The 15,223-nt window shown below is 48.8% G+C and overlaps 1 protein-coding gene across 1 annotated transcript in view; it reads left to right on the top strand.

Annotated features, from left to right (window-relative positions):
• The window catches only part of dgkh (diacylglycerol kinase, eta), a 41,481-nt gene that overhangs the window by 14,886 nt on the left and 11,372 nt on the right, over positions 1 to 15,223 (top strand). The window contains exons 5-19 of the mRNA XM_053440293.1: positions 4,074 to 4,178; positions 5,764 to 5,896; positions 8,746 to 8,852; positions 9,042 to 9,167; positions 9,432 to 9,534; positions 11,280 to 11,442; positions 11,557 to 11,665; positions 11,961 to 12,182; positions 12,428 to 12,519; positions 12,661 to 12,760; positions 12,839 to 13,154; positions 13,414 to 13,545; positions 14,549 to 14,683; positions 14,900 to 15,017; positions 15,110 to 15,220. Coding sequence (XP_053296268.1) covers positions 4,074 to 4,178; positions 5,764 to 5,896; positions 8,746 to 8,852; positions 9,042 to 9,167; positions 9,432 to 9,534; positions 11,280 to 11,442; positions 11,557 to 11,665; positions 11,961 to 12,182; positions 12,428 to 12,519; positions 12,661 to 12,760; positions 12,839 to 13,154; positions 13,414 to 13,545; positions 14,549 to 14,683; positions 14,900 to 15,017; positions 15,110 to 15,220 — 2,072 coding nt within the window. The remainder of the gene's footprint in view (positions 1 to 4,073; positions 4,179 to 5,763; positions 5,897 to 8,745; positions 8,853 to 9,041; positions 9,168 to 9,431; positions 9,535 to 11,279; positions 11,443 to 11,556; positions 11,666 to 11,960; positions 12,183 to 12,427; positions 12,520 to 12,660; positions 12,761 to 12,838; positions 13,155 to 13,413; positions 13,546 to 14,548; positions 14,684 to 14,899; positions 15,018 to 15,109; positions 15,221 to 15,223) is intronic.

Raw genomic sequence — 15,223 nt, 5'->3', positions numbered from 1 at the left:
CGTGGGGCGGCTGCATGTGCGTGCAGCGTGTGTGTCCAGTGGTGAACATGTGTGTTTGCAGCTGAGCTCAACTCGCCGAGTGTCGGCATCCCAAAAAGATGGGGAGGAGGAGGAGAGAGGAGGAGGAGGAGAGAGAGGGAGGGGAAGGACAGACGAAGGGGAAAGAAAGGCACTTTGAATTAGTGATGGGGGAATGAGTGCAGCTCCGTCTAAGATGGCGAAGGGGAAGGAGACACACGGCAAGGTAGAGCAGCCGAGGAAATCCTGAAGTGATGTCACACTCGTACATCGCTCTGTCCTGAGGGAGGGAGAGAGAGAGAGAGAGGAGGGCACAGCGAGAGAGGAGGGCAGAGCGAGAGAGGAGAGACGGAGGAGAGACGGAGGCAGAGGAGGGGAGAGGACGACTGGACAGGCGGAGCAGGGACACATCAGACCAGAGGTAAAGAGACGTGCTGGACGGGAGCTCACCTGCAGATCAACCCAGACACATGCACACCGACAGGGGGAGACCGGGCGTCTGAGAGAGAGAGAGAGAGAGAGGGAGGGAGGGAGAGAGAGAGAGAGAGAGAGAGAGAGAGGGAGAGATAGACGGAGGGGAGAGAGAGAGAGAGGGGAGAGAGAGAGAGAGAGAGAGAGAGAGAGAGAGAGAGAGAGGGGAGAGAGAGAGGGGAGAGAGAGAGAGACCACTGCAGAGGAGACGTTGCAGAGCGTCCCTGTTCAGTGCAGTTCCCCCTCTCGGCCTGTGTGTGTCTGTGTGTGTGTCTGTGTGTGTGTCTGTGTGTGTGACCTCCTGCTGTCCTCGCTCCGTGGCTCTTCTGAGGATGAGTGATGCCGCTGGCGTCCTCTCTGCAGGTTGGTGCTTGTCGGGGGGGCGAGGTCCAGAGACCGGGGCCGCGTCCTGCTCGCTGGTCCCCACATGGCTGCTCCGTGTGTTTACTGTGTCTGCTCGGGCTGTAACGCGGGGACCAAGGACCCCCGGGGACCTGCCAGCAGCTGAGGGAATATTTAATATTTAATATTTAAACGTCAGCACAAGTAAATTACAGGAGTTATTAAAGGGAGCGATTTGTTTCTCACTGGTTTTGTCTTGTGCGTGTTTGGTTTAATATGTGTTGATTTGTCGTCGCGGGGTCGAGTGTGTGTTTACGTGTTTAATTTGTTGATGGCTCAGAGCAAAGCACCTAAACGATCTGTAGAACATGTGGATGTGCACGTGTGTGTGTGTGTGTGTGTGTGTGTGTGTGAGTTGTGTATGTAAACACACATGTGAGCTGTTCCGTGTTGGCGTGCTGGTTTGAGCAGGAGCTGGTCGGTCTGTGGGATGAGTGTGTGTCTCTGCAGAGGGAGCACCTTGAAGTGCACGTGAGGGGGGGGGGTGCTCAGCCCAACCCAAACCCTAAACTCCTCACAGCCCCCCCCCCCCCCCTCTCTCTGACTCACTGGTGTGTGATGGATCGCTCTCGCTAATTACCAACCACTTTGAATCTGTGAAAAAACGGATCTCGGGGAGACACACAATGGACGTTGCAGCCGCTCTCTCTGGTCTGTTGTGTAGTTGTTGTGTTGTTAGTGTTTACACAAAGTCACAGATGATACCTGTGCGAGTATGTGCACGTGTTGTTGGCGGGGAAGTGAGCAGCTGTGACCGCTCTATCTCACCTCCTCAAGTGGACACAGGTTGATTCACCTGTCCTGTGTGTGTGTTGGTGTGTGTGTCTGTGTGTGTGTGTGTCTGTGTGTGTGAGTGCACAAACAGTGATGAGTGTCCCTCATTATCAGTTCATCTTATTATCGGCAACAATAAAAACAAATGAGGCTCATGATTACGTGTCCTCATCATTTACAGATGTAGATCTTGATCAAAGAGCGGCTTTAGTTGCCAGGTATGATTACACACGCACAGACACACACACACAGACACACACACAGACACAGACAGACACACACACAGTGATATATCCAGCTCTGAAGGTCAGTCATCAGGAGGTTTTCCACACTTGAGGGATGCCTGGAGACACTTTTGGAAACAGCCATCCCTGTTTCCCTTGGCAACCAATCTTATCACTACCCTGTTTCAAACACACACACAAACACACACAAACACACATACACACACACACACGCACACACACACGCACACACACACACGCACGCACACACGCAGATACAGTACACCAGCAGAGAGACAGGATGATCTATGTCCAAAGGGATCAATTTGCCAAGTGCGTGTGCGTAGACACACACACACTGACGCACAAATGGACACACACACACTGACACACAAATGGACACACACACACACACACATGCTAATCCAGCTCCAGTGGAAAATGTGTTGTGATTATCAGCCGAGAGAAACACTCAGGATTCGCTTGTTGTCGTCTGAGCTGAGAGAATCGTCAGGTGGATTTTTGCAGAAAGCTTCAACGTGAACTCGTTCCCAGACTTTTATTAATTATTTTATTAATCTGTCATATTCCTGATGGACGCTCGAGTCTTAGAAACGTCCGTCAGTCCTCCTGGTGTCCTCTGAGACGCTGGAGACGAGACGTTTCAGAGCGAAGACACATTGATTTAAATCTTTTATTTAACAAAAGGAACTCAAAGATTTAACGTATTTACAGATTAAATCATTTTAACAATAATTTATGTTCATGAAGAGAAAAACTTACAAGTTATTAATTGTTTTATAGTGTTAATGGAACTATTTTCTGCATGTGAGATGAGAGACATGAAAATCGTTTGTGTGGCAGAAATGAACAGAAAACAGAGGAGGTCAGAATATCGCTTGGAATTTAACCGATTTTGTCAGAATTATGTCTCATAATTTGAGTGAAATCTACATGATTTATTTAACTGGCTCTGAATTATCATTATAACTTCTGAAATGCATCTGAAATTTAGACATAAAAACTGTTTAATTTCTCCTCCTGATAAAAACTTTATTTGACTCTTTTTTTCCTCGAATAAATAAACAATTTATGACAAATAAATAAGATATGATAAAATAAAATAAAATCCATTATGATAATTTTGAGCTCATAAGTTAAGTTTTCCCACATTTAATCTATTTGGTTGATTGACATAAAGGAATTTAACCATAATTAAATATTCTGTGGTTTCAGTCGGTCAGATGTGAGGATGTGTTGATAGGCTTATAAACATATATACTTAATAAAATATCTATACTACAAAAACATCGACCATTTTTTTTTTACAGTAATATCAACATCACTTCAAGTACATGAATATTGATTAGTGTAATATCTTTAAAGTGTGTTTATATTCTCTTTGAGACTATTTTAGGCTACTAGGTTGTGGTTAAGGTTCTGATAGTGTTGTGTGTCTGTGTGTGTGTATGTGTGTGTGTGTGTGTGTGTGTGTGTGTGCGTGTGTGTGTATGTGTGTGTGTGTGTGTGTGTGTGTGTGTGTGTGTGTGCGTGCTCTTCCTCATTGTCCCACGAAGGTGAACAGAGATAACACTCTGACTGGAGGAGTTACAAAGAGACGTAGAGAAAGAGGAGAGGAGGGAGCATGAATAAGTGATGGGCTGTTGAGATGGTGCTGTGTGTCTGGAGGGTTATCTACAGGGAGACGTGTCTTAAGCACACATGCACACACTCTCACATGCACACACAGACAGACACACACACACAGACACACACAGGGAGAGGACACGAGAGGGGGAGGCAGGGGGGAGAGAAGCTCTTAGCCTTTACCGAGGCGCTTCGCCTGTCAGCACATATCTGCCTCACTGCACGAGGAGCCAGAGGAGGAGAGGAGGAGGAAACGCTGGAGCGGAGGAAAAGACTCACTCACCAAGGTGTTGGTGTATAAGTGAGCCGGAGTTAATGAGGGAGAGAGAGAGAGAAGGAGGGGGGGGGCGGCTCATCCTCTCCCGCCCTTAAAGACGGAGACGCTCGCTCTCTCTCTTCTCAGTGGCGACGCAGACCGAGGAGGAAAAGCCCCGGGAACATTTATCTCCTCCTCCTCTTCCTCCTCCTCCTCCTCCTCCTCCTCCTTCCTCGCCACGGTCTCAGTCTCCTCACCCGTGTCCCTCGCTCTCCCTCCAGGTGATCACTCCGTTCCGTCGGCTCATCCTCTGCGCTGAGAACAGGAAAGAGATGGAGGACTGGATCAGTTCCCTGAAGTCCGTCCAGTCCAGAGAGCATTACGAGGTAAGAGCCTGTTCTTCATCATCAGCTCATCCACGGGTCCGTGAGAGTTTGTTGGTGTGTGCGAGCGGAGAGAGGAAGAGGAGGAGGAGGAGGAGGAAGAGGAGGAGAGAGAGAGAGATGATGAGTGTCAGGGAAACAAAGAGCAGACTGGAGGTTTTATATTCTCAGTAATTCTGAGCACGAGAGAATCAAACCCATGTTGGTGTTTCTGGAATTGTGATGAGCAACTCACAAGTTGTTACGCAGAAGCAACAAATTCATGTTGAGCCACAAATCACCAGCGAACGCACACAGACACACAATTCTACTGTCAGGGAAACTGTAAAAAGAAGACAACACCACACGTGCAACAGACACACACAGATTCTTCTGCTTTAAAACACACACACATGCAGCGACTGCTTTGTGTAACACAGAAGAATCGCACAACGAGCTGATCTGACATTTTCCTTCTTTACAATCTGCCTGTTACTGTTGAGGTCTCTGCCGGGGGGGGGGGGGGGGGGGGGGGGGGTATCGATGGAAACCGGGGATGTGTGTTGACAGCGGGTTGTGTGCGAGTGCGGGGGGAGGGGGGGGGGGGGGCAGGAAGAAAGCACTGCCGCATTTTAATGGCTTTTATTTTGGAGGGAAGTCTTATATAAGACCCCATCCCCTCGCCCCCTTTACTGCACTGCAATGCAGCAGCACCCCCGAGCTCACACACCACGGGGTGCACACGTGTGCGCATGCGAAAGCACGTCGATGCACAAACACACACACACACACACACACACACACCCCCCCCCCCCCCCCCCCCTGCCAAGATGTCAACACAACAGCTTCCAATTAGCATCTTGTGTAATGTTGCAGTGTGAGACTCCCAGTGTCCTAGTTTGAAAGTACCTGTTACCGTTCTACTTATGAAACTGAGGCAGGGCTGCACCAGCTGCTGCACCCCCCCCCCCCCCCCCCCACCCGCCCACACAGCCCAACACATTAACGTGCACTACATGCACTAATGTGCAGCTCTCCTGACCAGGTGTCACCACAGTGAGAGGAGGAGTGATGATCAGGCAGTTTCCAGGTTTTGTCCTCACGAGTCTCCACAGAGCAGAAACACCTGGAGGGAATTATTATTATCAATAAAAGGGAAAGTTAATATACACATGGAACTAGAAGTAGAGTTCATATCTCCTCCGAGCACCAACAGACCCCGGATCTGCATTTTTATTTGGATTTGCACTGATCAACGTTAAAGAAAGTGAATAAAAGTTCCTGGATCTGTCCCAGGATTTAAGAGCTTCTTTCATGGATAATAATTCACTTCTCCACAAAATGACGTAGAAGTCGATGGAGTCGTTTTTACAAAATGCTGCTAATGTTGCTGCAGGTGCTGATTTGTGTCTCCTGCAGAAAAACCTGTAGAAATCTAATGAATTTATTCAGTTTCTTCTGATTTCTCATATCGTATCATTATGAAAACAAGCAGTAACAGTAAAGTGCATTGATTTTTACTTTAATATTGTATTCTCATGATGATGTAGTGCCTTGCTGTGACTGTCATCCTCGTGCTGCCAACCTGTTTTAACCTCTTCTTTGCCAGACGGCACAGTTTAATGTGGAACATTTCTCAGGGATGCACAACTGGTACGCCTGCTCCCACGCACGGCCCACCTTCTGCAACGTGTGCAAAGACAGCTTGTCTGGGGTCACGTCCCACGGCCTCTCCTGCGAAGGTGAGTAACACAATCTGACGCTGCGCATGCAACCTGTGCAACACATCCTTGCTGCTGGATTTGTTGTGCTCACTGCGTTTCCTTATGTAACTGCCTGTAATCTGCGGCCTCTGGAAGCAGCTCGGACGTCTTTGTGTAGCGATCAGTGTGCGTCTCAGGCCTGGAAGCAGAGTCTGGTCTATAGGTGCTTTGGAAGGTATATGACGATGTGTCATCAGGACCTGTGAGTCACTGAGGTGAGAAAAGTCCAAGTGCAGCAGACGTGACGGGTCTGTGAAAAGCTCTGGGTTGTGGAGCCGGCTGCTCGACTCAGTGTGAGCGTGAAGTGCAAAGAGCTGCTGACACACACACGTCAGCGTATGTCAGGAACCACACGACTCTCATGTCTCACTGAGCGACAGCTGGACGGTTCGGATTTTATTTTTGCATTTTGCATTAATCTTCCTCACGTAACCGGAGGAAAGAGGTGTTAATGGATCCTGAGAATGACGCCACATCTCCTCACCTCATCTGTGAGGGGTGTGTGTGTGTGAGTGTGTGTGTGTGTGTGTGTGTGTGTGTGTGTGTGTGTTTGTGTGTGTGTTACACGGTGGCTTAATGCTATTTCTTGCTGTCTTTTAACTGGTGTTAAGTCTCAGAGACAGGCAGCAGACTTTAATGAGCACCATCTGCATATCCTCTCGTTCTAATTTTGCTAATGTTCCTGTGTTGAGTGCATCATGTGTGTGTGTGTGTGTGTGTGTGTGTGTGTGTGTCTGTCTGTGTGTGTGTGTGTGTGTTTGTGAAGGGCGTTAAGAGCCTCTCCACTCAGCGTTCATTATCCTCTACAATGAGACCCTCTCATATCCAGAGCAGAAAGCACCAGAAAGAGAAAAGAACAAGTCATTAGAATGTCATCTTACTCTTGTGATCTAAAGCAGCTTACACACACACACACACACACACACACAGAGACACACACACACACACACTTTCAACCGACAACAGAGAACAATGGCAGACGCAGCTGAGGGCCTTCATCCAAACAGTCGAGGTTCACGGCCGACCAGAGAGCTCCGACCTTTTGTTGCAGTCAGATTGAGAAATAGATCCTGAGGTAGGAGTAAATATTTATACTTCGATATATCAGTGAGATGCAATTATCTCAATGCCGGGGCCAAATATCAATATTTATTTGGTTAAATATATACAGGGTATTCTTCTGCATGATTTATTGTTGCACTATATGGATTATCTCTGTGATATGATCGTATCCTGAGTTACACTTCGATTGTTTGGCCCAATCCAACAGGAGCCGACAGTCGGACTGAGTCAAATAAGAGACAGAGCAGAAAGTGAGGGAGGGAGAGAAGGAGAGAGGGAGAGATGGAGAGAAGGAGAGAGAGAGAGGGAGAGAGGGAGAGATGGAGAGAAGGAGAGAGAGAGAGGGAGAGAGAGAGAGAGGGAGAGAGGGAGCAGGAGAGTGTCTCTATTAAACGTGGAGAGCAGCCAGACAAACAGTTTCACAGCAATCAGTGCAGCTTAAGTTTCCCTTCGATTTCCTGCACAGGACGGACAGTGGGGATTGATCTGCGCTACACACACACACACAGACACACACAGACACACACTCACACACACACACACACACACTCAAATGTCTACACACACACTGGTTCGGTCTGGTTGGTGAATGCTCAGGGTGAATCCTGCTCGGCCATTAACAGACACCGGTATCATGTCCTCTGAATTCTCTTAATGCTCTGCTAATGCTCGCTAACAGCATTTAGTGGGAGACGGGATTGAAACATCGATTGTTGCTCCCGGATATGACTCTGACTTAATTTGTATATCTTGCGTAGATTGACTAATGGCAATGCTTTGTGTGTCTGTGTGTGTGTGTGTGTTTATGTGTGTGTGTGTGTGTGTGTGTGTGTGTGTGTGTGTGCACGAGCCAGGGCGGGGTGGCTGGAAGCAAAGTTCAGGCTGCAGACATTATTCATGACTGAGCCGAGTGTCTCTAATGGAGACAGACGGAGACGTCCACCTGTCTCCCTCTGAAACACTGTGTTTACATTTCTCTCATTTAAAATCTCTCCTTCACAGCGAAGTTGCATTAAGCTCATTAAAATCCAATGTGGGACCATGTTTCAGTGAAAAGGCTTCTCATGCATACAGAGACCAACATGATGGATTTACACAAGAGGAGGAAAGTTTAAAACCATTTTGAAGGAATGTGATTATCTGCTTCTCCCTCATCGGTCCTGTGGTTATTATATTATTAATATCAACAAGTTTGTATTCAACTGCACAAAAAACTGTTTATTTTTTAATGGTTACACAAATGAGCAGAACGTCTTTATGCTGATTGTTGCCTTACGTTTAACAAACAGATATAATATCGATCTTCTCGTCTTAATTTGTGTAAGAACAGGAATAACATTATTTTTCTAAATGTCAAATATATCGTTCAAATAGACAGTAAATAGGCTGTAACTCTTCCTGATTGGCTGATGGATGGATGGCAGTTTTTTACGTGAATAAGCTTTAATCCTAAAATATTAACTCTCAGTATATTTGTCTAATTCTTTATACAGTTTTCAACCTGTGTGCAGCTCAGGCTCAGGTCGGTGGTGACCCACAGAGGTTTTCAGGGGACGTCTGTTTCTGAATCATGCATCAGTGTCCAGAGTAGAGAAGACATATATCTCATATTTCATATTTCATATATCTGTGAAATGTTGCATTGAAGGAACGATGAGCATCTTTAAATGGATTTATTGAATTCTATATATCTCCCTGCTTCGATAAAGCAGCTCATCAAACTATTCACTGAATTCATATCATGTATCGTGTTTGTGTTTTTTCAGTTTGCAAATTCAAGGCCCACAAGCGCTGCGCGGTCAGAGCCACTAACAACTGCAAATGGACGACTCTGGCCTCCATCGGGAAAGACATCATCGAGGACGAGGACGGGGTGAGCTCCTGCTTCTAGATTCTGAATATTGATGCAGCGACGAGTCACTGAATCCTCTTCACACACGAGTCTCTGAGGGAGGCGGGGGGGGAGGTGATCCCAGAGGCCGGTGATAGAAGGAGAGTTTCCCTTCCCTTGAACTGTGTGTGTCTGTGTGTGTCTGTGTGTGTGTGTGTGTTCAACCGACAGATTGCCATGCCTCACCAGTGGCTGGAAGGGAACCTGCCCGTCAGTGCCAAGTGTGCCGTGTGTGATAAGACGTGTGGCAGCGTGCTGCGGCTGCAGGACTGGCGCTGCCTCTGGTGCAAGGCGATGGTACGTCACATATTAATATACATATGAATTTTTAACGATATTCTCAAAGGAAATGAATTTAAATTGTTATAATAAATAGAAATGCCTTGTTGCTTTCTTTCCATCTGACAAGAGACGTTTTCTAACAGATTCTTTATTTTCAGGATCATTTAATAATATTATTTAGTTTTCATCAATATTTATGATGTGTTTGAATTTGTGCATAAACACGAGAACATGAATTAAAGTTATAAATGATGCTAAACGTTGCTGTGGCTCCTCCAGGTGCACACAGCCTGTATGGACCTGTACCCTCGCAAGTGTCCTCTGGGTCAGTGCAAAGTGTCCATCATCCCCCCCACAGCGCTCAACAGCATCGACTCCGACGGTGAGCAACCCCCCCCCCCCCACACACACACAATGAACCGTGCAATTACTCTGACTCACTCGCGGGGTCAGAGGTCGATTCCAAACAGCACCTGTGAGCAGCCTCAGCCTCAGAGGTGGAGGAAGGAGATTTCACTCCACTGGTCAGATGTCGTCTCTGACCTTCGACCTTCTGCTCGGTCACAAGCATCAGGACGGGGACGATTGATCAGGACGCCAGGGTCACACACACACACACACAGACACACACAGAGACCTTGTTGTTCCGTGTTGTCAGTTTCCCTGTAACGACCTCGGCCTCAGATCCATAGTTTCTCTCCACTTCCTGTCGGTCGAGCCGTGGACCAGGAAGCAGCGAGTCACAGGTTTGTGCTCCAGGAAGTTGTCTGTTTCTCGTACAAGGACGAGTCTAAAAATAGATCCTGACAGGTCGGCGTGAACACAACGTCTCTGAGCGCTAAAAATAGATCCTCCAGACGAGAGGTGTGTGTGTGAGAGGAATTCTGATCACATGACTCCTGACGTGCTGCGAGGAGTCGACATCAGAACATGAAGGAGCATGAGCATCACAGGAGAGGAGCTCTGCAGTGTGTGTCTGTGTGGGTGTGTTCTTGTGTGTGTGTATGTGTGAGAGTGTGTGTGTGTGTGTGCCAGAGCCCGCATTAAAACTCATTCTAGATGGAGATCAGCACCTGCGAGACAGACTCAAATAAGCGTGTGTGATTGGATTACTGCAGCTGAAGCCTATGACACGCACACACAAACTCACACACACACACACACACACACACACACACACACACACACACACACAAACAGATGCTGGCATCGGCTAATTGGTTGATGGATAAGCGCGAGGCAGAGAAAGGGAGGATAGGGAATCCAGATGAAAGGAGGATGAGAAAAAAACAGAATAAGGAAACATCCTTCATGTCTCTCTCTCTCTCTCTCTCTCTATCTCACTCTCTCTCTCTCTCTCTCTCTCTCTCTCTCTCTCTCTCTCACTATGCCCTTCACTCGCTCATCACGTGCCAGGCCTCCTCTGCCCAAATGCAGGCTGGGAAGAGGGGGAGTTTGGTTGTAATTGGCTGGGGGGGGGAAGGGAGGCAGCAGACTGTAGCACGTGCCGGAGCGTCGTGACTCCCCTCCCCTCCCCTCCCCTCCCCTCCCCTCTCCCCCCCCCCTCTCCTCCCCTCCCCTCTCCCCCCCCTCTCCTCCCCTCCCCTCCTTTGTTTTGTCTCTCTCCTCCTTCCTTCCACTCGCCCTCCCTCGATCCATCCTTCAACAACAAGAACCAGAGAGAGAGAGAGAGAGTGATGGGGGGTAAAATCGAAGAGGGTAGACAGAGATTAGAGAGCAGGAGGAAGAGGAGGATGAAGAGGAGGAGGATGAAGAGGGGATAACAGTGGCACACACACCAGGTGGAACCCTGTCAGCACAGAGGGGATGTGTAGATTCTGTTGTGCTCACAGAACCCCCCCCCGCAGACGAGTGTGTCCGTGTGTTCATGCTCCACATGGAGCAGAACATGTCTCTGACATGTCGAGCTCCTGTGTGTGTTCCAGTCTCACACTCAGACCTGGACGAGCTGGTTTCATGGTGACAGAGGAGCTTCACACCAGCTTCCAGCCGAGCGGCTCCTGGTCGGAGCTGCAGCCGGGGGACGGCTCAGCGTTAGAGGGACAGTTCAGTCCAATAAGACAGATGTGACTCTGGACCCTCAGTGATGTCTTTCTGTCTCCTCAGGCTTCTGGAAGGCCACCTGTCCTCCGTCCTGTGCCAGCCCCCTCCTGGTGTTCGTCAACTCAAAGAGCGGCGACAACCAGGGGGTGAAATTCCTGCGGCGCTTCAAGCAGCTCCTCAACCCGGCTCAAGTGTTTGACCTGGTCAACGGGGGGCCGCACCTCGGGTGAGGAAACCACCACAGGACCAGAGACACAAACATCACGACACTTTAATGTCCCCGGGGGAATGGGATCTCTGCGACTTACTTCCAAGCATCTGTGTGTTTTGTGTGTTTCAGTCTGCGACTGTTCCAAAAGTTTGACAACTTCCGGATTCTGGTGTGCGGGGGGGACGGCAGTGTGGGCTGGGTCCTGTCAGAGATCGACAAACTCAATCTACACAAACAGGTAACACACAGGGATGCAGAATATGTACACAGACAATTTAAAGTCAATTCTGCTGAATTCAAACTGAGTGAAATGTAGGAGTTGTCAGATTAGAATAATTTGGAAATAGAGAGAAGATGATTTGTCTTTGCTGCTGGCAGCTTACATAAAGACACGCACTCATTACACACACATGGGCGACCATGCACCGACACACACACACACACACACACACACACACACACACACACACACACAGCTCATTTTAAATGCTGGTGCCATATAAAGCCCCTCTATGTGTCTCTATGTGTTCCAGTGCCAGCTGGGGGTGCTGCCGCTGGGCACTGGGAACGACCTGGCCCGGGTCCTGGGCTGGGGCCCGTCCTGCGACGACGACACCCAGCTGCCCCAGATCCTGGAGAAGCTGGAGAGGGCCAGCACCAAGATGCTGGACCGCTGGAGCATCATGACCTACGAGATCAAGATCCCGCCCAAGCACAGCTGCCCCACCACGCCCGAGGGAGCCGACGACTGCCAGGTACTCACCGGAGCTGAGAAGATATTCACACGCATCACGAGACTCCATCAGAGCAGCAGGCGTCAGGCCCGACCTGAGCAGGAGGCAGCAGGAGAGACTCATTCAACATGTCCTGCAGACTCTCTACATTATGAAACTATGAACATAATATTTTCAATGCTTACTACAGGAGAAAGTCTAAAACATAGTATAACTGTAGTAAACATACATTTAATATATATTTTTAAATGTGTTTTTCCCTCCAGTTTCATATTTCTGCTTATGAAGACTCAGTAGCCGCCCACCTCACGAAGATCCTCAACTCCGAGCAGCACTCTGTGGTCATCTCCGCCGCCAAGTAAGTGACTCGTACATTGAGAATCAACACAAAGATCCATATCGCTCAGGCTCCAGAGCTGAATTATGTTTTCATGTTCTTAATACAAGCTCCCTCCTCTTCTCTTTAACATCTTAATAACTCTTTCTGCCTGTTTTTCAGGATCCTGTGTGAAACGGTGAAGGATTTTGTTGCCAAAGTGGGAAAAGCTTATGAGAAGAGCACAGAGAACACAGATGAGTGCGACACCATGTCCCTCAAAGTAAGTCTCAGATAAAACTCTGAACCTCGGCTTCTCCTGAAGGAGCAGACATGAACCTCCTCCTCTGTCCCCCCCCAGTGTGCCATCCTGAACGAGAAGATGGACTCGCTCCTCCACGCCCTCAACTCCGAGAGCCAGGCTCTGCCTCCGCTGCCCCACTCCACTCCTCCTATAGTGGAGGAGGAGCAGGAGGAGGAGGAGGAAGATGAGGAGGAGGAGGCCAGCGAGGAGAGCCTGACGGAGCTGAAGGAGAAGCTGGAGGAAGAGGAGACGGAGAAGGGAGGACGAGGCGGCAGCTCCCAACACCAGCTGTTCAAGAGCAGGGAGCAGCTGATGCTCCGGGCCAACAGCCTGAAGAAAGCTGTGAGGCAGATCATAGAGCAGGCGGAGAGAGGTACTACACAGAGTACACACATAGTCCTACACACATAGTACACACAAAGTACACACATCAAGGTTTTATCTGTTATTCTCTGTTAAAAGAGACAAAATACAGAAACACTCGTATGACCCCACATGTGAGGGAACATAAAACCAGAGGGTTAGATTATGCAGCTGTGACAAACACATGTGTAAATGAATACATGAATTATTGCTTCATCCTCTTCATCATCTTCATCATCTTCCTCATCTTCATCCCTTGTCTTCTTCAGTGGTTGACGAGCAGAACGTCCACACGGAGGACACCGAGCTGCCGTCCTCCCTGGAGTTCAGGAAAGAGAGCGAGGACGAGAACAGGGACAGTGAGAAGGACGAAGACACCAAGGAGCTGGAGTCGCTGCCATGTGAGTGCATCGTCCTCCCTGTGGCTGTGTAAAGGCTCTGACCTCTCTGACCTCTCTGACCTCTGACCCGGGCAAACCTTTTACCTGTGGCCCTGTCACTAAGCTCCCACCCCGTCCAGTCAGGCCAGTTGGACTCTTCCACCAGCTGATGTTATCGTCAGCTCATGAATTATTAAAGCAGATTCCTTTTACAACCATTAAAAACTACAAAGAGATAAAAGCTTCTTTAACAACAGAGTAATGTTGGAATAAGGATTTTTCCACTTCCTGAAGTGAACACATCCAATGAGAAGCTGCTCAGGATTCAAACAGCGCCACCTTGTGGTCACTGAGCTCTCTGCACCACAGAGAACCAAACGCTCAGCTAATGGAAAAAAGAAAGGGCTGCTGACGCAAATCATGTTTCCTGTCATAAACAAACCGGAGGATTAGAGTGAGTGGAGAAACTCTCCCACTGCTCCCAGTGGCACCAGTAGGAACTCTGTGTCTCCATCTTCAGTCTGTGGCTCGTAACAAACTGCTGTGGCTGTGGAAACTGAGGCCGCAGGCGTGTGTCTGCTCGTCTTTATTCATCTGGATGCACATGCATGTTGTTGTGTAAATGTGTTGTGTGCCTCTTTATGAGTGTGTGTGTGTGTGTGTGTGTGTGTGTGTGTGTGTGTGCATCAGCAGCAGGATGTGTTATTGTCTTAGGGGCAGAAGTTCTTCCTGTTTATCATGAGGCTGCTTCCTTCCTTCCACACATGGACGACCAGGAGGTATCAGTCCTGCGTTCGCTTCCTCTCCTTGTTTCCTCTGGTCGCCTCCTCACTCCTCCCTGACCTGGACACAAATCAGAAAACACAGAGTGGAGTGACGGGATGTGAACTGGAGAGATTGGGATGTTTTGGGGGGATGTTGGTGTGGGTCTCCCAGTCGGTCACTGGTGCACGTGTCTGATGGTACGGTTTGTGTAAGAGTAAAATAAAGTTGTGTGTGTGTGTGTGTGTTTGTGTGTCTCCAGCTGCCAAGAGTCCCTGTTCCCCGATGGAGAGGAGGGTGAGCCGCAGCACTCAGTCCTACAGCTCCTTCACCATCACGCCATTCACCACCAGCAAGGAGAACCTGCCGGTGCTCAACACACGCATCATCTGCCCGGGTACACACACACACACACACACACACACACACACACACACACACCCACACACAGAAACCCACAAACACACGTTGAAATATCAGTGTGAGTCTGTCCTTGTTCGTCATTTGTTGATTGAACATTTAGTGCATGGATGCTTTGACTTAACATCTTGTTGTGCGTCTGTGTGTGTCTGTGTGTGTCTGTGTGTGTCTGTGTGTGTCTGTGTGTGTGCAGGCTTGCGGGCCGGTCTGGCTGCCTCCATCGCCGGCAGCTCCATCATCAGTAAGATGCTGCTGGCGAACATCGACCCGTTCGGCGCCACGCCCTTCATCGACCCCGACCTGGATTCGCTGTGAGAGCCTCTTCTCTTTCAGTTCTTCATCCCTCCTTCATCCATGTGTCTCTTCACCCTCTCACTCCTCTTCTTCCTCTGGTCGAACTCAGGGAGGGCTACATGGAGAAGTGTGTGATGAACAACTACTTCGGAATCGGCCTGGATGCGAAGATCTCACTGGAGTTCAACAACAAGCGAGAGGAGCATCCGGAGAAATGCAGGTG

The sequence above is a fragment of the Pleuronectes platessa genome, chromosome 14, assembly GCF_947347685.1.
Source record: "Pleuronectes platessa chromosome 14, fPlePla1.1, whole genome shotgun sequence".
Classification (NCBI taxonomy): Eukaryota; Metazoa; Chordata; class Actinopteri; order Pleuronectiformes; family Pleuronectidae; genus Pleuronectes; species Pleuronectes platessa.
The sequence above is the reverse complement of the archived record's forward strand: the minus strand, read 5'-3'. Positions and strand labels throughout refer to the sequence as shown.